The sequence below is a fragment of the Gouania willdenowi genome, chromosome 7, assembly GCF_900634775.1.
Source record: "Gouania willdenowi chromosome 7, fGouWil2.1, whole genome shotgun sequence".
Classification (NCBI taxonomy): domain Eukaryota; kingdom Metazoa; phylum Chordata; class Actinopteri; order Blenniiformes; family Gobiesocidae; genus Gouania; species Gouania willdenowi.
In genome coordinates this window covers 32,656,182-32,682,497 of record NC_041050.1, presented here as the reverse complement: position 1 = coordinate 32,682,497, position 26,316 = coordinate 32,656,182, and the positions used below count along the sequence as shown (strand labels likewise).

Below are 26,316 nucleotides of genomic sequence, written 5' to 3'. Positions count from 1 at the left end.
ACGTGTTGTGGTTCCAGGAAACGAGCACCAGCTCTGAGTTACGCTGCAGGAGGAATGGGACAACATTCCACAGGCCACGGTTGACAATCTGGTTAATTCTATGCACCAGAGATGTACGGCTTTACGTGATGCCAATGATGGACACACTTGGTACCGAGTTCTATCAACTCTATCGACTGACCCCTGGTGGGTTTGGACTGTGCTCAGTAAATTGTTTTTGTTGCCTGAATAATAAGGCAAGAATAAAATAATAAATGTTCTGTTGAAATATTGCCCAATTGATAAAAAGTATTACTTGTTGCGTTTATATTTTTGTTCAGTGTAGACTTAAACTCCTCTTACCGTCTCCATTTTTGAAGATGATTCCCAACATGTCAGCGTGAGGCCACGGGTTCCTGTACATCAGCCAGAGCGGCTTCATTTTGGAGTCCATAAATCTGCACTTATCTGCACTGCAACAGCACCAAAAGAAAAGGATTAACAAAAAACACTCAATCCTAAACTATGACAAACTACTCAACCTTTTCCAAAAGGTGGTTACCAATAGCAACCTTTGCATAAAAAAATGGTTTATTTAACTTTATTTTCCTGAAAGTACCAACAAATAATCACAGTATTACCATTTTTACCATAGAAAATATTAGGAATCACAGTTTGTACTTATCACATCAATAAAACAAAACATATTTACCAACTATGACCAATACTGTTAAACACAGAGTACAGACTTTAGAGCTGTATATGAAAATAGTCTTTCTTCATTATCTTTCCCTTTAATTAAAGAGAAACTGGGAACTTGTAGTAGTATTTCTGTGTGTATTAAACTGGTAGCCCTTCAGATAATTCAGAAATTTGTGTGTTTGTGTGTGTGTGTGTGTGTGTGTGTGTGTGTGGGACCAACCAGATCTCAGCGAGGATGACACTGGGGTTGAGTGGTGAAAGCAGGTCTGACAGAGCTTCCATGTAGGATTCCTGTTTGACACACAGCCTTAAATCCTCCACCGTCATCTTCTGGGAGCCCGACTTCACAAAGTCATTCAGGGCCTTCATTTTGACCAGAGCTTGGTTCTGCGGGAGCGACACAATCAGTCAGCACAAAGCAAACATCTGACAAACCTATTAGTTAGTTTAACTGTTGGTTGATGTCACCTGCTTGGTTAAAACCTTCATGTGGTGGATGTTTCCCCTGCAGTAAGCCTCCAGAATGAGGCCAAATCGCAAACTCACAGATGCTACGTGAATTTCTGACCTGCAACGAACAAATTCAGCATTAGATCGACTCTAGCATTGGTGTGAGTGGGTTCTTCTTTTTTTCACCAGCCAATCATACCTAAGATACCAAAACAGGAAGTGTCCTATCCTCCTGTTAGCCAAAGCCCTCTCCAGCAGGAAAGTGGTGAGCACACAATCCAGGTAGGACTCGTACTTTAACACCTGGACCAACTGGATTAGGTATTGCAGCAGCTCATCATCACTGTTTAAAAAAGAAATTATGATGAAAAACAGAAACGAGCTGCAGATAACTATGGAGTAGGGCTGGGCAATATTTCGAGATTCAAGATATATCGAGTTTTCTGTTTTGGTGAGATAGAAAATTACAATATCGCCTATATCGATATATACAAAATATTTTATAGCTTATTTTACATTAAAATGCTTGTTTTAGGGGGTTGGGGTAATGTAATTTAAAAAGTAGGAACAATTAGTTTAAACTGGCAAAAAAAGGGCATGACAAATCGTGAATGTGTTTAAATTGGCAAAAATAAGCATGAAATATGGTGAAAAGAGGTTAAAACTGACAATAATAGGTCCATATATGCAACGTTTGGTTGTAAAATTGGTGGAAAGGGTTTATAAGTGCAGAAAATGCCTTGAAAGTGGAAAAAAATGTGCAGAAGAAGCATTGAAGTTTGATGGAGAAGTGGCATGAATGGGAGTAATGTGGCAAAAATGCATTAAAAGGAGCAAAAATATGGCAAGTTTGGTGTCAAAAATAAGCTCAAATTGATCAGAAAATATTCTTAGTTCCTTCAAGGCATCTGGCGACCCCCTACCAGTGTCTCGCGACACCAAATGGGGTCCTGACCCCAAGGTTGCCTAAACAAGCCACACTACAGAACTCACTTACACATGCTGTCCCTTACAGGAAAAAAGCCAAAATTGGAACATATTGTGCCTGTATGGCATTTTGCATTAGCGAATTTAACCCAGAATTGTCTTTCTGGTCAGACTGTAGTTGAATTAAAAATACAGAAATTAATATCGTATATTGCCATTTTGAGGAAAATTATCGAGATATGAGTTTTTGTCCATATAGCCCAGCCCTACTATGGAGGATAGTGTAGCTGCTACCTGAGTTTCCTGAGACATCTAATGGTGAAGGACCGGATCGCGGGATCAGGAAAACTATAGTCTAAGAGCTCCAAGGCGTGAATGGCAGGAAGCTCAGGCCAGCTCTCCAGTAAACTCACCATCTATAGGAAATAAAGTTAGATTCAAAAAAGATTAAAGAGCACTGTGAGATAGTGGTTAGTACTTTTCATTCACAGCAAAAATGATCTTGGTTCAACTCCTCCAGTCCATGCACAACACAACTGATAATATAATTCCAGCAAGTTCATTTTGTCTTCTTCTTTGAAATAATATTTAGATTTAGATTTCCTTTATTTTATCCCACAGTGAGGAAATTCACATGTTACAGCAGCCAGGACACAAAGAGTAAGCAAAACAGAACGCTAAGTACAAATACAGAAAAAAAAAAAGACATGAACATTAAAAATAAAATAAATGGATAATAGATATTGGTCGAGATAACAGTATATATATGAATAAGTGGTATGTGGGGTTTTACAATGAGTGTGAGTGATATTGCACATTAGTAAGGCTGTGGAGGAACATCATTATTTACAGATGAGAAAAAACTAAAACAAAACACTTCAGGCTATGCTCGTGTTGTACATTCTTATGACAGATGGGAGGAGTGACCTGCGGTAGTGCTCCTTTGTGCAGGGTGTATGAGTCTGGTGCTGAAAGAACTGCTCAGACCCTCCACAGTCTGATGCAGAGGGTGAGAGGTGTTGTCCATGATGGATGTCAGCTTGGCTAACATCCTCCTCTCACCCACTCCCTCAATAAAGTCCAGTGGATGGTCCAGGACAGAGCCCGCTCTGCTAATCAGTTTATTGAGTCTCTTCCTGTCCCTGTCCCTGCTGCCTCCTCTCCAGCAGACCACTGAGGATAGCAGAAGCTACCACAGAGTCATAACAGGTCCGGAGGATAGCTCTGCACACTCCAAAAGACCTCAGTCTCCTCAGCAGGTGGAGGCGACACAGGCCTTTCCTGTGCAGGGTGTTTGTATTGTCGGTCCAGTCCAGTTATTATTGCGGTAAACACTCAGGAATTTGTAGTTCTCCACTACCTCAATGTCCAAACCCTGGATGTTCACAGGAGTGAAATGTGAAATTCTCCGTCGGAAATCAATCATCAGCTTTTTTGTCTTGCTGGTATTCAGCTGAAGCTGGTTAAGTTCATAGCAGCTTCTGTTTCTACTGCCAACTGTCAGTCTTCCTCAGAGGCCTCTAGTTGCTGCATTGGAAATGTGCAAAATCTAAATGGCGCAATAAAAACTGGTAATGCAAACACAACGCAAAAAAGTCTTTATGCTTTCATGAGGAGCAATTTCAGACGTTTCTATATGTCCCAAAAGTGCAATGGAAACACTTTTTCCGCAAATACAAGTCACAGAGCGTGAAGCACATGGTCACATGACGTGAGGTACGTGGTCACATGACTATTTCTCTCCGAGAAAACATGACGCGGTACGTGTAAACAGAAGAGGAGACCGGGACATTTCTTACCTGACACATTAGACGTGAAACAACAACGGAATACAGAGTGTTATAAGGAAGTTTGGAGCATCCATCTTTAGGCAGCAAAGTCACATGGGATGAGATTTCATGGGAGTTACGAGGTTCCTGCCCATAACAACCTTCAATGGAAACATGTTCAAAGCGCAATAATACTTTTAGAAATAATGCTTTTATTTTGCAAAAATCTGTAATAGAAACCCAGCTTAGTGGTTGCTTTGATGCATCCCAATGAGTTATTTCATTAAGGAAAGCATCAAAGCATCTACTGATCGCATTCATGCGTCCTTATTAATTCCTCCTGGGCGTGGCCAACTTCTCTCAGGTTGGCCACGCCCCATGTCGCCTGGAAAAGAGAGCTCCAGGTGTGGGAGAGGATAATTTAATCAGAGGGAAATAAACACAAACGCTGAATCAAAGAAGCCTTCGAGATCAGGAAGCGGAGTTTAACTTCAACAGGGATGAGAGAACATTTTTACTCTCCCATCCATGTGGATGTGACTTTGACGCATTCAATCCAACTTGTTTCGGAACAGACCACGTACATTCTTTTAAGTATTTCTGGTGGCACTTACATCGAAATAATACTGTATGTCCTGCTACAAAATAGACAAGTTTCAGGATGGTTTGAGGAAGAAAACCACTTTGTGACATGGATTATCAAGCATCTGTGGGGCTAGTACAGTGCCCGTTGAAAGTATGTATTCATATAGTGGGAGGAGCTTAAGTAAAGTTGTCAATTATGGCCAAATGAGTATGTGTTTGAAGGTTGGATGTACAAAGAGGTGTACATACTCTGTACTCTGTAGTGTTATAAAGAGGTTTATTTGCAGGTGCAAAGTAAAATAGCGTGTGCGATTTCCCTGGTTTATTTCTATGTGACATGGACATGATAAATAAAGTTTCTGGTTTTTTTTTACTCATTTTTATATTTTTGTCATTTGGTGTATTTTTCTGTAATGTATGTTTTTTGGAGTCATTATGTGTACTTTCTGTTGTCTTTGTGTGCATTTTTTGTATAATTATTGTTTTTTGTTGCCATTGTAGTGTGATTCTGGAGTCATTTTGTGTGTTTTTGTATTTTTTTGGTGTAGTTTTGAGCATTTCTGTTGTCATTTTGTGTATTTTTTGTATAAATAATTAGTCAAACATCTGTGGGATGTGCTTGACAAATACGTCTGCCTAACTGAAGCTCTTTGCGACGCCTGTTAGCAAAGACAACTTCTAAATTTCAATGGTGCAGCTGCTGTATATGACCACACACCTAGTGTAACTTCGGGCGAATCGTTATAATTTGTGGCTCTTTCAAACTATTCTTCATACCTGAACTACATCTTCCCGCTTGTTCCACTTGGTGATGAGGAGCAACTTGGACAAACTTTCAGGGTAGCAATCACGGATGTCGGTGCGAAGCTTCCACAGGAGCTCTTTCTCATCCTCGAAGAACTCAGTGTGGTTTTTGTTGTCCATGATTTCCTTTAGTTTCGTGTACTACAGCCAGAGAGCAAAGACTCATTAGGACGAGGAAAATAGATGGAATCAGCTTCTGAAACTGATGTAGTCTTACCTCTTCTTTATTGGCAAAAACTGTCTCGCCATTTTCTTCTGTGACACAAATCTGAAGAAAGGAGTTGTCCTTTTTAAATGTGGCTATGGGGTGTAGATAGTTGTGTGTGATTATTTAGGCCAATACCTTGTCGAGTGGAGGGTAATAAAGAGGGTGAGGCAGAATGTTGGGGAAGCGAATGAGGAGTCCAGCAGCGCTGTCCACGTTAGGGTTTTTCTCCACAGTTCCCATTGGGTTCAACAGCTCACTTTTATCATCTGTGGAGAAACTTCATAATCAGGGCATTCCTTTGAATATGTACATGTTATGTATTGTACATAAAATGTGTTTTTTTATGTTGCTCAAATAAATAAATAAACAAAAACAGAAAAAACAACAACAACAACGAGTACTGATATATCATACTCAAAATAAAAGGTTTGTCAAAATGTAAAATTAATTCAATTAAAAAATAAATAAAAATATAGCTACATTTATGAACTCTAAAACTGAGAAAATAATCAGCATTCAATGCAGTTAATGTCGTGCGTTACGTTTAATCTGATTGGTCGGCTATGATGTGATGCATTTGATTGTTGTCTGGTCATTTCACTTTTTGTAGTTTCACAATGTCCATTGATCAATTTAAAACAAAAACGAATAATTTGTTCAGTAATGGTTGGGTGTAGAAATGTAATGAATTACTTTACTTTTTTAAAACGTACTTAAATACAAGTCAAATTACTGATTTGGAAATATACTCAAATAATTACAAGTACACATAACACATAAAAGCAACTCAATTACAGTAACGTGAGTACTTGTAATCCATTACTTTCACCTCTGATCTTAAGTGACAACATCATTTTAAAGGGATTTCAATTAATGCAAACTTGAGAGGCTAATAGTACAAATGTGTTTAAACTGTATCATATTTGTATATTTGTATTATTTTTGTAAATATCTGTATCATATTTGTGTATCATTTGTATATTTGTATTATTATTATTATCTATCTTACTTTATTTTAGTCTTTTACTTAACTATACACTGATTTAACGTTTATTCTTTCTTTTGTCTTTGATAAACATTTTATTATTTTATTTGTGATTTTTTTTTTTCTTTTTTCTTAAGTGGCTGTAACAAAAGCAATTTCCCCCCCGGGATTAATAAAGGAATTCTGATTCTGAAATTTTTGGTGGAAACAGGATTTTTCAATTTACCAGGAACAGACGGCCATGTGGATAAGAGGAACTCTCCTGTCTTCAGCTGATCCTTGTGGTCAAACACCATGGTGTTTACCCAGGCAATAGGACAGTCCTGAAAGCACAAACAGGTCCAGGTTAGTTTCACCACCACGTGTAAAATCCACAATGTGCTACTGCTGAAATCTTTGGGACTGGTGCTGGTATTTCTTTCAAACTCCGACGCTTTTCTCTCATGTTTAATGACAAAAACCCAGATTGTAAAGTACATTCATTAAAGGTCTGACTCCGACCCCAATTACATCATTAAATTGTAATTACATCTTTAAATATTCAATTATGATTACGTTGACCAGCATTTTTCCAATCACACTTTAAATTAAAATTATTTTCCCCCTGAAATCAATTACAATTGTATTCTCAGTGACTAAAGTGAAATTACAACCAAACACAATTACTGAGCCTTTAATAAAAAGGCGAATGAAATGTAACTTTCCTGTTTTTAATCTCTTGGTTACCTTGTTAGACTTCCTTATCCATAAAAATATTGGTATTAATGTTTTTTAAATGGTAATTTGTGAGTTCCCACAGGTTAACAATTGTTAACTATGTATGCCTATGCGTAAGCCACTTTATTTACAGTATACTGTCAATTATCTGATCTCAATTACAATTTCATTACGATTACAACAGCAACAGATTTTTTAAATTATTATTTCAATTATTACTGCATCATAATTGTAATAATTACCAACTACGCAAATACAATTATAATTGACCCCAACCCTGGATCTCAAACATTTTTAGAGAATTTTTGCACATTTTTGCATATTTTTGTCTTTTTAACATACTGCCTGCATTGTGTTCCTTTGATACTTTTGGACCAACATTTATGATTTTAAAAGTCTTCAAATGTTCACTCTATTATTTCAGATATATTTCATTTAAAATTTCTTAGGAAAGAATGAATTGGAATTGGGTTTAAAAGTCTTATTTGGGTAAAATGATGATCAGTCCTGAAGGGAGACAGTTTAAAAATAACAATTATTGAGTTTCTTCCATGCATGTCCTGATTATCTTGACCATAATGATAATATCAATAATATTCAGCTGGAAATCCTTTCCTCCTCTCCACCCTGGCCCCGCCCCCAACACCCCTCCCCCAGAACTCCCCCCAGCTCATGTGCTATGGTCTCGAGCTCTTTGTGACTGTGTTTTACTTTGTGCATGTATGCCGAGGTGGTTTTTTCCTAGTTTTATACTGTCCTCTCCAATAGGGAATTCAGTTTAAAACCCGCCTTTTTCCCCTCACCTCTCCTCCTGTTTTTGTCTCACTTTTCATCTAAATATGATGCAAATGGCCGCCTCGGTGTGTTGACGTGTGTTCTTTCCGCTCCATCTATTAAGTTAAATTATTGTACTGTTTAATAAAACTGTACCTGGCAAAAAAAAATCCTTTCTGATTCTAATTTCATTGTGATATGTATATATTGGGCTGAAAGCATTGCTCTGATACGCTCATTGTAATTCCACACACACTGTCAATATTTTCACCAGTAATGAGTGTTCTGAGCCTTCCTCTGGGCAGCTATCAGTTGCTGTGTGAATTTTTGGCTATAATCAGATCTATAACACCTTTAGGAATATTATGGTTACTATACAAACAAATGAAAATACATGTTTGTTTGCTTAACCTACCAATATTTGTATAAGTGATTCAACAGATTGAAAAAAAAGCTTCAAAATAGCTCAACTTCCTCTTGTTATTCTCTTCTGGCTGATGGACAACTGTTCCGAGCACAACAAGAGGGAAGTGGCTTAGAAAGCAGAAGTAGTCTGGATACCCACAACGTACACACACACTCACAAAGGCCTACTCTGAAAAAACTTTCAGACCACAGCAGAGGAGAAAGGGGAATTTTTTTTTTTACTGTACTTTTCAGTGTACAGTGAGCAAGTGTGTGGAAGCGCACAGAGTGAATTGTATTTCCATTATGTTTGTTTATATACTTATTAGGCTTTCTTTTCATTTTAATTCAGATGAGTGATTGCTGCTCAGTTCATTAGAGCATTTGTGTCAGAAGGCTCGTCTGAAAGCTTCACTCATATTTTTCTGATGTTTTGACCATTTTAGGTGTTGATCTTCACCACAATGTATTATAAATAGATAAGGAAAATGTCTGTGAGCAAGTGGAAATTTGTCTCAAAAATAAACAAAAAAAAAATTGACAAATGTTTCTGCGTGCCCCCTGAGGTGTGTTGAAGTACCCCTAAGGGTACACGTACCCCTGGTTGGGAACCACTGGTTTAAGCATTCAAGTCTTTTCTTAGAAAATACTATTTATTTAGATGATCTAAAACAGTGTTTTACAACATTGGGGTCGAGACCCCACGTGAGGTCGCCTGGAGTTTAAATGGGGTAGCCTGAAATATCAAGTAATTGATTAAGAAAAAGATTAGAAATACATTTTTGAATTTTTTTTTTTCTTTTTCAACTGTGTTCTATACTTTCACTTTTTGGTTTGCATGAATGTTTATTCTGATGGGAATAAAAACAGAAATACTTTGTAATCTTATACAGGATTATAATAAAACTAAAATCGGGCAGGAAATAAATTTGAATAGATTTCAACACAGCAGTCATGGCCAGACAGTCGCACCACGTGATATTTTGACACAGAATGCATGACAGAAGTAATTTAGTAAGTACTAAGTTACTACATATTTGGCGTCTTTTATGCATTCAAACCTTTTTTAAATAAGATAAAGCAGTTGGACAAAATATTTAGGTGTCACGTTATTGACCCCATGAGCAAAAAGAGATTCTAGAAAAAAAATGTCTTTCAGATCACCAGAAATTCTTGACATCAAAATGGGATCATGGTCCAAAAATGGTTGGGAACCACTGCTCTAGAATGTCCCACCTGTGTCAGCAAAATGTGTGTGTGTGTGTGTGTGTGTGTGGTGTGGGGGGGGGGTTGTAAATCTATAATTGAAATTCTTTGAAAACCTTTGTTGACTCTTTCTTCGGACCGGTGTACAGAAAAAAGTTGTGAGGCGGATGAATTGTGAACCGCAGTCTTACCACTGAACACCCTAGCGCAACACAACACACTGACAACATGTCAGTCACACAACCCCATACACTGAGGCTGAATCATAATATTATTTGACTCAGGGTTGGGGTCAATTATAATTTTGAAAATCTCTTGCTGTCGTAATCATAATTAAATTGTATTTGAGTTCAGATAATTGACTTTGTAATTTTTTGTAGAACTTTCATGGCAATTATAAGTATAATTTAATGCAAAACCATGTTACAGTTCTATGTACAGTTCTACACATATGTAGTTAACAATTATTAAAATATGTTTCATATATTAAAATATGTTTCATATATTAAAATATGTTTCATATATTAAAATATGTTTTCACATTTTGCCATTTAAAAAAAATGCTAAATCTAGGGGTATACTGAGACAAAAATGGCTCAGACACCAACACCAAAAATATTAAAACCTATATTTTCATTGATTAGGAAGCCTAACAAGATAACTAATAAACAGGAAAGAAATTAGATTATAGATATTTGTTTTTAGTGTATTTTACAGCTGATTTAGGACAATTATCATAAGAGATGCTAACAGAAAGCTAACACAGGAGGAGGGTTAACTTTTATTATTATTTTTTTTTAATTGTTTGATTGGATTTTGCCGTGAAAATATTTTTTATTTTATTTTATTATTTTGTTTTTGCAAAGACAAACATTACAAGTAGAAACACAAAACCAGAGAAAAAAACAACAGCAGAAAACAGACAAAGTTGAAAGGTTAACTTTATTTATTTAACGTTCGGTAATTGTGATTAATTGTAATTGAACTTTAGTAATTAAGTACGTAATTATAATTGACTTTATGAGGATAAAAAAATATTGTAATTGAATTGTAATTGAAAAAAATTGCTGGTCACTGTAATAGTAGTTGAATTGTAATTTAACATGGGTAATTGAATAGTTTCCCAATGACTCACCGCTTTCTTATTCTTCTTTTTAGTGCCCCGGGGCTTCTTGGCCTTCTCGATGATGGCGTAGAGGGCGAAGCAGAGGCGGCTCATGCGAGGAAGGTCGGCCACGTTGATGTCAAAGTCCAGCTTTTGATCCCAGAGCGGCTCAGAGCACACGGTCACCTCTGAACTGGTCACCACCTTACACAGCAGCTCACTGCCATGATACAGGCCGGCCTGCACCACCAGCTGTAAAGAACACACAACAGTGATTGGATAAATTCAATGTTTGGTGCTTTGAAAATTAGGGCTGGGCGATATGGACCAAAACTCATATCTTTTCTAACAAGTTCAGATGAACTACGGCCGGGCCCCCGGAACATCTCCGCACTGAATAACACGTAGCACGTTCCCGAGAATTCATTCAAAGGACTCGGTTCCACAGAGTAAAACAAATCAAAATGTGCAACGTAAATTCGTAATCTACGTTGAATTGCCTTGGAAACGATATATAATACTAATACATTTTATTTCTGGGGTCTGGGTTAATACGCACTCCATCTATCTGTGCTTTTTATGCTGTTTTGGGGGAACAGAGTTGGGGTCAATTATTATTGTAATTGATAATTAATTGTAATTATGGTGTAATTATAATTGTAATTTTAAAAATCAGTTGGTGTTTCAACTTTTTCAACAATTTTCAACCTTATTGCTAATGTTCAGCTAATGCTAGGTTAATGCTAATGTTAATGCTATGCTAATGCCTAATTATAATTCAATTTAATTTAATTTAACACAAAACTTATGATGAAAAACAAATTAGATGATAGATAATATTTGTTAGTGTATTTTTTATTTTTGCATTTGTATTTTTTTATTAAAGGCATGCGTCAAAACCGACCTGTTATCATAAGATATGCTAACAGAAAGCTAACACAAGAAGAAGGTTGAGTTTTATGGGGTTATTTATTTCATAGTCAGTAATTGTGATTAATTGTAATTGAACTTTAGTAGTTGAGAATGTAATTGTAATTGACTTTCAGGGGCTTAAAAAGTAATCATAATTTAATTGGGAAAAATTCAGATCACTGTAATCGTAATTGAATTGTAATAAAACATGGATAATTGAAATTGTAATTGTAAATGTAAACTCTGCTGAGAAGAAACGAAAGCAGCAACTTCTAAAATGAGTAATTTAATACAAAATAAGCTATAAAATATATATCTCATAAATATGGAAATTTGTAAAAATGGATACTGTTTGACTGTACTCAATGAATAATATTGCATACTTGTATGATACGATTTGTATTGTGATTGTAGAAATAAAAATAAAAATAAAAAATATATATATATATATATCTTGATTTCGGCCATATTGTTATTTTCTATATACAACTTGATTATCTTAAATCTCGAGCACTAGTTTAGATACTTGTGGAACGTGTGCAAGTGTTTGCATGATGATTAACAGTTTCCTGCATCACTCACGGTATGAGTCAATGAGTTCACACATTCACAACAGGCACAACGTTGCAACACCTTCCTCAGAAATAGATAAACATCTACAGAGGTTATGTAGATGTGTTTTTTTTCATTGGTTTTTATCATAAGACAAACAGACTTGAACTGTCTTTATCCAACAGAGTCTGAAGCCACATCCATAACGATATTGATATAGTGTTGGTATTATCGTGAAGGAACAGATTAGTCATCATGAGTCATGATGCCCCAAGCCAGTGGCCGGAAGAGACACTTAATAAGTTAGTTAATCATTAACGTTGTTAGAGATTAAACAGACTTACAGACACACATTAACACAATACCCTGTTCCTCATTCTTCAAACGATGAAAAGGTTTTCATTTACACACACAAACACACATACACACACACCAAGGTTGGGGTCAATTATAATTGTTATCGCGTAATTGATAATTAATTACAATTATGACATAATTGCAATTGTTATGAAAATTCTATAATTACGATTGAATTAAACACAAACCTGTGGAAACCATGTTACAGTTAACAATTATTAAAATATGTTTCATATCAAGTTTTAGGATCATTTTACTATTTAAAAAAATAAAATAAAAATTAAATCTAGGGATATACTGACAAAAAGGCTCAGACGCCCACACTAAAAATAATTATACCAATATGTTCATTGATTAGGAAGCCCAACAAAATAACCAAGAGATGAGAAACATATTAGATGATAGATTATATTTTTTTGTGCATTTTAAAGCTGATTGAAGACATGGGTCAAACGCAGAGTTCCTACAGCTTCAGTCAAATTAAAGTCAAGATTTTTAAACACTTTTCATTGCCATTTGAAATTAAATTTAAGACCAATTTCAAAGTAAACAGAATGGGGGGGGGGGGGGTGCCACATGAATTACATAGGGTCAGAGTATGTATTTGCTAGTGTCTAGTGCAGACGTGAAACTGGCGACCCTCAAAATAAACACACAAAATTACACAAAAAAACAAACTAAAATATTTAAAATCACTCCTAAACACAAGATGACTAAAAAAAAAATAGCCAGAAATCTAAAAAAAATCAACAAAACAAAAAAAATGAAGAAAAATCTTTGTTTAAAAAAAAACAAAAAAAAAATGTGAGACTGATTACAATCATAAAATCAAACATATTATGTGTTAAAATTTAGAACTTTTGAAACATTGATTTAAGACATTTTAATGACAACAATTTATTTTAATGCCCTTTAACACTTTCTAAAGATCTACAGAAACCCTTTAACAGAAACAAGCTTTATAGGGTTATTTATTTCAGGCTATGTAATTGTGGTTAAATGGAAAAATAATAATTTTAATTGTTATTGTAATTGGGAAAAATGCAGGTCACATAATCATAAATGAGTTGTAATTGAACGTGGATTATGATTATGAGAAATGTAATTGACCCCAACCCTGACACACACACACACAAGCACAAAGAAAAGTGAAGTTGTAAGCTAACCTAGCCTTTAAAAAAAAACGTGAGGCTTGTCATCTTACTTAGAATTTCTATGTCTCAGAATGAGATGTGAAAACCAGACTCCCCACTTCCTGTTTTCAAGTTTTAGCCAACCGCCTTGATGATTTATGGGAAACACGCGGTGTAGATCACGTGGCCTACACTGTCATTTATGTGTCAAACCCTGAGTGTTCCTACTACTGATGTAAAAGCTCTTAGTAAACAAGTGAATGGGACATTTCATTGAGCAGCAAAGTGAAAACAAAAAGCCCTGACACTGACCTTCATGCCTTCATCTGCGTTGACCCGGCTCCCCTGCAGCAGGTGGATGTTGAAAGGCTTATTGATGGCCCAGAGAGACGAGGTGTTCTGCTGCATCAGGGTCACACATGATGACATTTATATTTGTTCTTTCAATTCAAAATACACTCCAAGCTTTCACTGGAGTCACTATTGCTACAACTTCCTGTTTGGTAACACCTCAACACATAGCTGTGCAACTGTCATGAAAAGATAAGATGTATTTTTGCACAATTTTAATATATGGATTCAAAAAGTGTTCGATGAATTTTTTTTTTTTTTTTTTTTTTTACTTTTAAGGATTCTTGAATTTCAACAAAACCACTATAATTCCAGAAAGCGGGTTCTGTATTTTCAGGGGTATAGAGTGCATCGCTGTAATGGTAACTTTCATAATATATATATTCCACACATTGACTGCTGTATTGGCTGCATCCTTAACTTTAAACAAAAAATAGTGGCCTATATGACGGAAAATATGGTATATGCTTAGTAGGAAGCAGGGGTGGACTGGCCATCTGGAATACCAGACATCGTCCCGGTGGGCCGATGACCCAAAGTGGGCCGGTCCGGTTTCTAGAAGAACTTGCAAAAATGGACAAAAAAAGGGAAATGAGGATATTTATTGGGAAATGGTAGCGGAAGTCTGAAAAAGTTTTTGAAAAGGGCTAAAATGGGACAAAAGAAGTTGCAAAATGACCAAAATCGGTTGAAGTTACACTCTTTTATGGTTTTTCTGGGGAAATAATAACTAAAATTCAGATGTAAAGAGTGTTGAGCATCACTGACTTAATAACAGCTTAACATGGTGTTGCTGACACAAAAGGCCAGTGCTGACTATTGGTCCCAGTCCACCCCTGGTAGAAAGTGCTGAGTGAAATGAATTGAACAAATAAAATGACTATGCGTATGAAAGGTATGGTTGCGGTGGAACTGCATGTGTCTTTTCAACATAAGACTGAGTCACAAGTAAAGACTGTTCATTTCGAAATGTTTGTGAAAGTAACTCGGTTAACTCTAATGCACATGTGTCAAACTCAAGGCCTGGGGGCCGAGTCCGGCCTTTTGGAGCATCTAATTTGGCCCGTAGGATAAAGTAAAAATGAAAAAAACATGCATCATTGTGTAAATTACAAAATTATTTAATTGTCGATGTCTCAGCTCCTCCAAATACACATGAACACATATTTACACATTTTCCATGCTTATATCATTTTTAATCTCAAATTGATGGATTTTTTTTTTTCAAAATCCTGCAAATGTCTTCAAATATTCTACTAAATTAAATAACAATTGTTCATAATATCAAGGAAATGTAAGTTAATTTAAGTTTAAGGTCACTTGTTGCTTGGATATTGCGTGTCTCATTTACTAGAAGTGTAAACTAGGGCACATTAATGTTGAAATTGTTCTTTTTCCTGTGACACACTTGAGATTAAACTGGTTCATACTGTATTTGGCCCCTGAGCTAAAATGAGTTTGACACCTCTGTTCTATTGCTTCCTGTCAAACTGCAGTAAATGTGTGAATTATCTACATGTTGCAGCACAGCGTGTTCCAAAGTCCACAGACTTCTTGGGAAGCAGCGTAGTTATAAAGAGAAGTGCTGCGGCGTAGATAAAAGACGACCTCTTACCTTCTTCTGAGGAAGAGGAGGAGGTCTGGACATGGCGCAGCTCCTGTATATGTGGTTGCACATCCTGCCCTGCTCCTCCTGGTATTTGCTGATGGTGGAATGGTGCACCATGGTGAGCTGGGGGTTCTCGTCATTTCTCAAACAGGAGAAAATGTACTAAAAGAAAAAAAAAAAAAAAGGGTGGTTAAATGCAGAGGTGAAAGTAACATATTACAAGTACAAGAGGTGACAAAAGTACTAGTCTTCACTCTTCAGTACTCAAGTAAAAATATAGATACTTGAATAAAAAATGACGGGTAAAAGTACAAGTATTGAAGTTGCTCCCTTACTTGAGTAAAAGTAAAAAAGTACGTGCTACTAAATGTATTTCAGTAAATAAAACAGGGTTTTTTTAAACCAACAAATTCCATATCTTTTTTTTTTTTTTTTTTTAAACTTGTAGAATACTGGTACATGGAAATAAATTACACCTGGAGAATTTAGCACTTATAATAAATAATTCTGATTCTCTTAAAAGTAACGAGCTCATTTCTAAAATGTAAGGAGTAAAAAGTACAGATATTTGTTTTAAAATGTAAAAAGTCACCAAAAAAAGAAATTAGTAAAAAAGTAAAGTACAGACACCAGAAAAAACTAAGTACATTAACGAAGTATTTGTACTTTGTTACTCGTCACCTCTGACAAGTACTCACATTACTGTAATTGAGTTGCTTTGATGGTTTTTTTTGTATATTTCTAAATCAGTAATTTTACTTGTACTTAAGTACGTTTTAATGGAAGTAGAATAATATGCTTTTTCTACAATTCTACACCCAACCGTTACTGGCTAAACTGTTTTGTGATTATTTTTTTTATTTCTGTTTCATGACACATTGAACATAATCCATATGTTCTTAGTCGTTCCATTTTTAATCAAAGCCACTTTCTATGGTTCAGGTTGTGGTTTCTACCCATTATGTTGTTACCCACATGGCATGACACTGATTTAGAGTTCATAAACCTACTTAGCTATACTTAGAGTGTGATCATTTGTTTACTTTTATCGGAATTCTTTGGTGTTATTTTATCTCAAAAATAGTTGTGCATTTTCACAAACCTTTTATTTCATACAGATGCCTTTGTGGAAAATAAAACTCTTCCTTTTTAAGTTTCTACATGAGATGTTTACTGTATGCAAAGGAAACGTGGCAAGATTTATTACCAAAAATAAACGTTGGGCTAAAAGTAACTACTAACTTTGAGTATTATTTGATTGAGCTACTTTTTACCTGTACTTGAGTATTTTACGTAAGACTTACTTGTATTTGTACTTGAGTACAATTTCAATCAAGTAACAGTTTTTCTACTTGTTTTATTTCCCTATGTGCTGTTGCATCCATCAGCCAGTTCAGTTCCACTACAGATGAAGACAGCACTGGTCGACTGCTGAAGGCTGTTCATCTGCTGTAGGTTAATGCAGCCTAAATCTCATTATGTGCGGATGGATGCGGGGCTGCTCTGGACTGATATGAGTCAGCCCAGTATGTAGGTAGGTAGTAGGTACGGTTTCTAAAACGACACAGGAGTCGCATGCAACCAAAACACTGACTCACTTCACTCCTGATCTGACAGTTAATACACTTCCTTTTTTGAACGCTAATGAGCTTAATGCAGGCAGCAGCACGAGCGCCACAAAGAAAAACTATTTAAAAGAATAATACTGTTTTTAAGGCAGATAAAATGCACCAGACATTGCATTCAATTTCATTATACTTCTTAAATGTAATCGCGTAATTGTTAATTAATTACAATTATGACATCATAATTGTCATTGAAAAAATGTTTTTGTAATCGTAACTGAATTGTAATTGAGTTCAGATAATTGTAATTGGCATGGAAGTTCTATTAAAAACCATCATTTACAATTCAACCATGTTACAGTTCAATGGCTTACACATACATTAAAAAAACAATTATTAAATAATGTTTCACATCATGTTTTCCCTCTACCTGTCAGTTCTCTTGAGGATTATTTTACCATTTAACTTTTGTTTTGTGTGTGTGTGTCTTACAAATGATTTCAGACAGCATGAAGTCATGAAAACATTTTCACAAGGCATCTGCGCTGACTATTCACAGATGCCTTTCTGCAGCCAGCACACAGTGTTCACTACAACTAATGCATAAAATATCCCAGAGAAACATTTCTCCCACAATCCTCAGGGATTCATTTCCCATAGGAACAATAATTTAGGTGGAAACATCCTATATATATATATATATATATACAAATCTATTCTTTTTTTTTTAAATGTGTAAGAAAAGTATTTTCATGATAATACATAATCAAACACGTGTAAATGGTTTACCAAAATAAAGTTTAAATCTCAACATAGTTTGTTACCTGTGCACTAATTTCTGGTAATATTTCCTCAATACAAAATATTATGGTTAATTGTTGCCTGTTAAAGAACTATGGAACTTTATTTTTATTTTTTTTGAGGGTGTGAAAGTAGAAAAACCTCAAACTTTTTGCTTTTGGGAATTGGGATATAATGGCAAACTGAAAAGCATGAAACTATCATACTGAACCAGCTCATGTTATTTTGCTTTATTTCTATACATCATTCAGGGGAAAATGTTAAGAAACAAAGCTTTATTTTGGTTCTTTTTTCTGTTTTGTTCACATAAAACTAGAGTAGCACTTACTCACTTTAAACTGACACAGTGGGTGTTTTCCAAAGATGAACTCCCACCTCCCATTGACCTGTAACGTGTAGTCCTCAGGCTCCTGTCGCAACGAACGAAAAACAGTGGCCTTCTTCTTCAGGGCGCTGCGCATCAGAGCCAGGGGAAGGTCCTGGGGTTCCTGCTGCAACATGAAACTTTCCTGGAAAAGCAACATGCGGCATCACTGAAACAGCGACATCATCTACATAGAGGAGTGACATTCACTGGGGGGAAAAAGAGATGTTCAAGGACAAAATGTAGGGACTCCGATTTGCAGTGATCGCAGAAAAAAGAACGGAAAAAATCAGAATTTACGTTCTGGCCTGTTTTTTTTTCTCTCCTGCTCTTAAGTTTAAAATCAGACCCCAACATGCCATGAAAATGCCTCACAAGCATGTTTTAGGGTTAATATCACACATTTCCATGCTATTTTTTTTCCGAAAAACTGGTGCTTCATTGTCAAGACAACAATTCTCAACTGGTGGGTTGGGACCCAAAAAAGGGTCGTGGACAGCTGTTCAAAAATAAATAGATACTTAATGTCTCTTATGTTGGACTTGTCTTTTATTTTGAAATAAACTTTTCTTTTGACAGGTATGCTGTGAAATGCATGTTGCAGTTGCACAGGAAACTATACAGATTTATGTTTTAAAAAAGATTATATGTGTGTTTTCAACAGCTATTTTTGAAAAACTAAATTTGGTTGATTGAATTCTAAAAAAATAAAAAAGTGGGTCGCAATTTAATGACCGCGGAAAATTGTGGGTCCCAGGGTGAGACCAGTTGAGAACCGCGACACGTTACGATTCGTCAAGTGATCATACTATTCTGTGGCTAAAAATGAATGCATCTGAAAAGTTTATTTTTTTTATTATTATTGTTTTGATAAACAAGTGGTTCAGAGGTAGGTTTAGCTGTTGGTGTATTAGCTGAACTGGTGATCATATTACCTGGTGACACATCACAGCAGAAACACCTACAATCACACGCTGCACGCGATTTCGTGCAAAACGTGAGTGATTTTTCCAGTTAAAAGGGTTGAGTGGGGAACTAGCAGTGTGGCTAACGTGTGGCCAACATAGCTTCAGCGTAAACATCCCCATTTTGTAAATCATCTGAAGCATTTAAATGTCAAATGAATAGTCAGTGACGTGCAGTCAGGGTAGGCAAGGTAGGCAGTGCCTTCCTAAGAGTGAATTGATGTTTTGATTATTTGTTTTAATTATAATATAATTATAATGTAGTTATAATTATTTATTTATTTTTAAATTTCCGATAGCCTACAGTACCTATAAGTTTGAAAGTGTCAGCATTTTGTGCGTTTCATAGACCAAATGACTAAACATTGCTATTTCCTGGTATGGCAGAGACGCTGCACGGTCTCAGGCACAAGGAGGCCACACCCCCTCCCAAAATTACCCATAGCATGTTTTTACGTGTTTGCGCATGTGCAGTCAGTTCCCCAAGATGAAAACCATTTACGTAAAAAGGCACCTCTCTACGCTGCCTTTGGACGTAACCGTGCTATGCTAAATGCTATATGTAAATTCACAGTGCATTAATGAATTGATACAATGTGGCCGCTGCTGCTACGTTCTCTAGCTAATGGGCGGGATAACACTACAGGAAGGATGACAGCGCTAAGAATCTTTCTTTTGAGGAAAAATGACAGCTTTTAAAAGATGGGAGACCAACACCTGAGCATAAAACATATGAAATTGTCTTTGGTGGTCTCGATTTGCAAAGTGCCTAACCAACCCTAGTGGTCACAGCACATCACTGATAACGGTAGCTGACTCTATTAAGCTTATTTAACATGTTTGATACGATTTCAGAAGTTTAATAGCTAGTAAAGTCATTCAAACAGGGAAAGATGATGAAACGAAACGGTAAAGTGTAACTTGATCCAGTAAAGGAATTTAGGAAATTTTGAAATGGAAAATTGGAGGCCCAAGAAACGAAATATACTGTGTATAAAAAAAAAAAGAGTATCTGGTTTTTGGTTTTTTTGCCATGCAAATTCTTTGTCATGTACTGATTTCATTTTTTTAAAAGAAAAAAACACATTCACTGAAGGAGTTTTGCTGTCGTGAGTCTTTTTAGTTATGAGTTGTAGGTTGAAGGTGGGGAATTACCAAAGAAGCTCAAATTCACTTAAAACTTTCACCCAAAATGAAACTGAAATGCCAAAAAAAAACTACTCTGGAGCTTTCTGCTTCTGAACAAACAGGACTGTGGCCTTTTGAGGTGTTTAGTCTAAATGTTCCCAATGTAACTCAGAGCAACAACTCACATCAGAAGCCTCAAACTTGACGTTGATGAATATCTTCTTCTTGTTTTTTGACTTAGCGCTGCATGGCTCCAGGTCACATGGAAAGCTGTACTCCATCCACTGTTGCCATGGCAACCCCTGACGCTTCTGAGCCTTCTCCTCGCAGAAGGAGCGCATTTTACTCCGAAATTCATTCACCTCGTGGTTCTTCTGGGCCTCAAACTCATGCAGTCCTGTGAAAAATAGGACTTTGATGAAGTGAAACTAAACTGTTCTGGAATGATAAACTTTACATTCACAACAAACGGATGTGGAACGTATCATTGTGCTTCAGACCTTTGCCGATCAGAAGGCTAATCTGGGTGTTGGTGAGTTTCTCTACTCGGTCTCCTTCCCGGGCAACCAGCCGCAACACACACATGAAGGGCCGCACATCACGTATACGCCGTGACTCCTCCTCCAGCTCCTCCCTCACTGCCGTCTGGTTGATGCAGGTGAAGACGTATCCTTCTGGATCACCCAGACCATTGAACAAGGCCTCGTTTCGAGCATTTTTCCAGACCATCTAAAAAAAAAAAAAAAACCAAGTCAGCATGTACTCAGGTTCGGACGTTTCTGACCAACAGTGCACATGTGATGGAACAAATTTAGTTGTTTGAGAGCTTCATCGATGCAAGAGGGAATCAAAATATATTGAGAAACCTGTCACTATGTAAGGACAGCCTTACATGAAACTAGTAGTTTGTGTGAAAAAACAGACACATTGAATCCCCCCTGATGCTGCTGCAGCCTTTGGCAGATTGCCAGAATGCACCGCGACCGAGCAAAAACCACCAATCAGAGCCAGGATTGTGTTTGATGGACTGTCTGACAGCTGTTGCTCACAGGCCCCGCCCCTTTCCTGGAGCTAGAGCGTTGTCTTTTTTACAGTGTATGGTCTGGAGGAGTAGAAGATGGAATTGGTGAGTTTTCTGCTTGAAAGGTAATTACTGCTGCTTGATTTACATTATGTTTGACTAATTGTTACGCTAGAAATCTGTGGTGCATGTGTTTTTCATGTGTATGCGCAGCAGCCTCCGTGTGGCTGCTGTAATTTACACTGTGTTGCTGCTGCTGCTGAGGTGTGTGCACATAAAGCGCTGCAGTAATATGCTTTTAACAGAGCATGTTATATTACTGTGATGTTGCTGTCGGACTAACATTAGCTTGTTAGCTCCTCTGAGGGAGGGACTTTGGAAAGTTTAGAGGCAGGGCAAGAGAGCAGCGGGGAGGGAGGGATCTGAGAGTTGCGGACTGCACCTTTAATCAATACATTTCCAATTGTACTACAATCATTACACCTTGATACATTCCCCTCAGTTTCACAAATCTATTGTTAAAATGAGAAACTAAAGATGCGATTATATTACAATCGGAACAAAGAACTGTAAAATAATTGTATTATTATTATTATTATTATTATTATTATTATTATTATTATTATTATTATTATTATTATTGTTATATTTGTGTAATCTGTTACTGAGTACTCTTGTTTAAAGCTGTCACTGCTCTCAATTTCTTTGAATACCTTAATGGCCGATAATCATGAACCAATTCACCAATACGTTGGCAGCTTTTGCACACTTTCTAACATTTGTGATTACTTATGATGAGAGGACACATTTCCTTTTGTCCTAATCATCTTTGCAGCCTCTCGAGGAATCATTACTCAATCAGACAGGCTGAAGTGTCGGAATTGTTGGTACGCACGCACGCACGCACACGCACACGCACACACACACACACAAACACACACACACACACACACACACACACACACACACTCACACACTCACACACACACGCACACACACACACACACACACACACACACACACACACACACACACACACACACACACACACACACACACACACACACACACACACACACACACACACACACACACACACACACACACACACACACACAGAGTCTGAAGAGCTGATCTGCTGTGGCCACATTAACCTCCTTCATGCCAACACACACACACACACACACACACACACACACACACACACACACACACACACACACACACACACACACACACACACACACACACACACACACACACACACACACACACACACACACACACACACACACTGTCTGAGTGTAAAGTGTCTGTTAAATTACTGTTTGGAACTGCAGTCCATTAGAGCAGTGGTTCCCAACCTTTCTTGTCTTGTGTACCCCTTGAGCCTTTTTGTCATACCATGACCACATAACACAACTGAATATTCAACGCAAGTCATTTTATTTCATCTTCTTAAATTGAACAGTAAATATTTAGGCATTATCATCTTATTTAACTCAAATTAACAATAAAAATGATAAATATAATAAATAATATTATAGTAAACATTTGTATTATTAATACTAATATATTATGATTATATTGTTATTAGAGAAAAATAATAAAGTTGAAATTAGAAAAAAAACAAGAAAAAATAAAAATAATAAGTAATATAAATAAATAAATACAAATCAAATAATTACCCTGCCTGTGTTATATATAAGTTTTATGACATTTACCACAAAAGGAGCTTCTTTGAATATGTCCCCTTAAAACAGACATTTAAACTTTAAAAACAAGTCATAGCGCACACGTACCATTTTATTGAAGGACTTATGAAATGACTGAGAATATTTTTCATTATCTTGGAAATAAACTCTTAACTTTTCCCTGTACCCCCTGCAATGTGCTCATATACCCCTGGTTGGGAAACACTGCCTTAGAGCGATGTGCCTCTCTATTATAGACAGCATACATGAGCAGCACAGATGATCAGTGTGGAATTCAAAGGAACCATAAACATGTTACGACACCTACTTTTTTGATGGTTTTGATGGTGTCGTTTGGAGACACAAGGAAATTGAGGAAGATTCCATTGGGCAGCAGGAAGTCCATGAGGATCTCCTGGTCCCCCTCCTTCTCCCACTCCTCCTGCATCCCATACTTCCCTGGGGGCATGGTGACGGCCTCTCATCTACTGTCAGCTCCTCTGCTGGACACCGGAACACCAGAGGAGACACAGCTGGGGGTTAATAAGTTCACCATCATTAAACGTGTGTGGGGCAGAAACGTGTTTGCTACTAGTACTAGTACTTCCTCCTATACAAACATAAACACTGACTGGATTTGCAACCATCATATTATGACATCCTGTCCAGTATTGCATATATGGTTGCATGCAAGATAGAAAACAAGTTGTAGTAACTATTAGATCACACACGTCAGCCTCTAGTTCTCTAGGTTTTGCGTCTTGTACCAAGTTAAAATCTATATCAATTATTCGCTTCATTTATTGATTAGAATCAAAATCAGAATCAGAATTCCTTTATTAATCCCAGGGGGAAATTGCTTTTGTTACAGCCACAAAAAAAAAATCACAAATAAAAGAATAAAAACGTTAACAAAGATAAAAGAAAGAATAAACAATAAATAAGTGTATAATCAAGTAAAATACTGTTAAAAATAGGGTCAGATACACACACATTACAATAGTAGAAAATAAAGTAGGATAATAATAATAATAATAATAATAATAATAATAATAATAATAATACAAAGATACAAATATATACCAATATGATACAGATATTTGCAAAAACAATACAATATTATGAATAATAAATATTACCAATAACTAGGGCTGATATGGACCAAAACTCATATTTCAATATTTTTTCTCAAAATGGCGATATACAATATAAATCTCTATATTTTTATTTCAAATAAATTCAGACTAGAAAAACAATTCTAAGTTACATTTTCTGATGCTAAATGCCACACAGACACATTTACTAACAAACAGCTGCACAATATGTGTCACTTTTGGCCTTTTTTTCCTCTAAGGGACAGCACGTGTGAGTGAGCTCTGTAGTGTGGCTTGTTTAGGGGAAGGTCTGGGGTTAGAACACACTCATAAATCCATCTAACTGTGATTTTCATGCTGTTCTGAGAAGCAGTGAAAGCAGTGACTCCTAAAACAAGTATTTTAATAAAAAATGAGCCATAAAATATATATCAATATGGGCAATATTGTAATTTTCTATATCTCCAAAATAGAGAACTCGATATATCTTCAATCTTGATATATTGCCCAGCCCTACCAGTAACGGTTTCATACAAATGCATTAAATGGTGGCAGTCCAACACAGTTTTGTGAAAGAAAATATTCAATTTAAGGACAAAATGTTGAAGTGCCCACCCACTCACACTAACATGTTCCATTAATGAATGAACATCAGACAGTCTAAACATCCACATGATATGCACACACACACATAAATTAAATACTAATAGTAACTGATGGGGTGAAGTGTGTGTATATTTGCATTACTATTATTATTATTCATATTATCTGTCCTAATTTATTTTTGACTACTGTGATGTGTGTGTATCTGATCCCTATTTTTTATTATACACTTATTTAACGTTTGTTCTTTCTTTCGTCTTTGTTAAACGTTTTTATTCTTTTATTTGTGATTTATTTATTTTATTTATTTTTCCCTGTGGATGCAACAAAAGCAATTTCCACCTGGGATGAATAAAGGTATTCTGATTCTAATTCTGTAAAAAGAGAATATCCAGGGTCAGCTAAAGAGACAACAACAATACCCTTCAGATAACCCTGAGTTTATGAGATTATTATTATTTTACATGTTGTATTAATAGCGTTGGATATTTCATTTAAAATCGGTGCTTCTTTCCACTAAATGGTTTAACTGATAGTGTAACTTAACCTCCACATTTAGAGTGTAATTCAATAGTTAGTCGTTCTATTGATTTCAGTGAAAGCAGCAGCAGCAGCAGCAGCACTGCTACTGCTACTGTTACTGTTACTGTTACTGTGTGTATTAATAAGAGAAGAAAACAGACTGGACTCTACAGACGTGTGTTTGAATGGTCCAGCATTGAGGACTGTTCACAGACACATTGTTAAACCTACAGCAGAATAACTACAGTAAAGCACACAGAGTCTGGCATACTGTATGTTAGTAAAATCCTCACCAACCTGTTACTGCAGTGCTCAGCTGTCAGTCAGCGTCAGTGACAGTGTCAGTGTGACACCATCATCACTGGTTAATGATGGCAGCGACGGTCCAGGCTGGAGCTGCTCGGTGACATGAGTCCGTCTCTGTCAGTGAAACCCTCGACACGGACACGGACACGGACACGGACCAGGCGCTCGTTTGCTTCTCGTGAGACGGTGAAACTAAGTCCCAGTGTCGGTGAACTAACCGGGAAATGATGGAGCCTCACCGGCTCTGAGTGGAGCTGCTCCCCGCCTCACTGCGGCCCACAGGCGGCAGAGCTGCGCGCTCCCGCCTCGAGGAAGCGCGCGCGTGTGTGTGTGTGTGTGTCTCTGCGGGTGCGCGCTCCCGTGAGTGTGTAATTATTTTACAATTACATTACATTATATATACGCGATATACGCAATACGATTCGTGTCCGATACATAGGTCACGATACCGTACATACGATATATTAAAGTAGAAGGCTATTATTGCAATTTTTCAAATATATGACTTAAGAAACAACTAATCTGTAAATGTGTACACCCTTATGAGAACATTATGTATGAAATATATTCTTATCTGCAACCATGTCGGAAATGAACTGAATAAATAAATAAATAAAATAAATAAATAAACTTTCATGTGTATATATATATATATATATATATATATATATATATATATTCAGATTTTCATTTATGTATTCAGACTGACATATATCCATTAAA

The 26,316-nt window shown here is 36.5% G+C and overlaps 1 protein-coding gene across 4 annotated transcripts in view; it reads right to left on the bottom strand.

The window, feature by feature from the left end:
• The window catches only part of pik3cd (phosphatidylinositol-4,5-bisphosphate 3-kinase, catalytic subunit delta), a 31,077-nt gene extending 5,168 nt beyond the window's left edge, over positions 1-25,909 (bottom strand). The window contains exons 1-17 of one of the 4 annotated variants that reach the window (XM_028453573.1): positions 25,585-25,909; positions 23,397-23,601; positions 20,854-21,082; positions 20,539-20,750; positions 18,229-18,405; positions 15,537-15,692; positions 13,883-13,969; positions 10,647-10,868; positions 6,636-6,732; positions 5,560-5,690; positions 5,434-5,484; positions 5,190-5,357; positions 2,353-2,474; positions 1,331-1,474; positions 1,150-1,249; positions 902-1,068; positions 343-452 (exon numbers count right to left, since the gene is read on the bottom strand). In XM_028453573.1, coding sequence (XP_028309374.1) covers positions 343-452; positions 902-1,068; positions 1,150-1,249; positions 1,331-1,474; positions 2,353-2,474; positions 5,190-5,357; positions 5,434-5,484; positions 5,560-5,690; positions 6,636-6,732; positions 10,647-10,868; positions 13,883-13,969; positions 15,537-15,692; positions 18,229-18,405; positions 20,539-20,750; positions 20,854-21,082; positions 23,397-23,537 — 2,314 coding nt within the window. In that variant the 5' untranslated portion in view covers positions 23,538-23,601; positions 25,585-25,909. Of the gene's footprint in view, positions 1-342; positions 453-901; positions 1,069-1,149; positions 1,250-1,330; positions 1,475-2,352; positions 2,475-5,189; positions 5,358-5,433; positions 5,485-5,559; positions 5,691-6,635; positions 6,733-10,646; positions 10,869-13,882; positions 13,973-15,536; positions 15,693-18,224; positions 18,406-20,538; positions 20,751-20,853; positions 21,083-23,396; positions 23,602-25,584 lie in introns of those variants that run through there. The other 3 variants (XM_028453572.1, XM_028453571.1, XM_028453574.1) reach the window with 3 other exon arrangements.
• Positions 25,910-26,316: the final 407 nt, after the last annotated feature.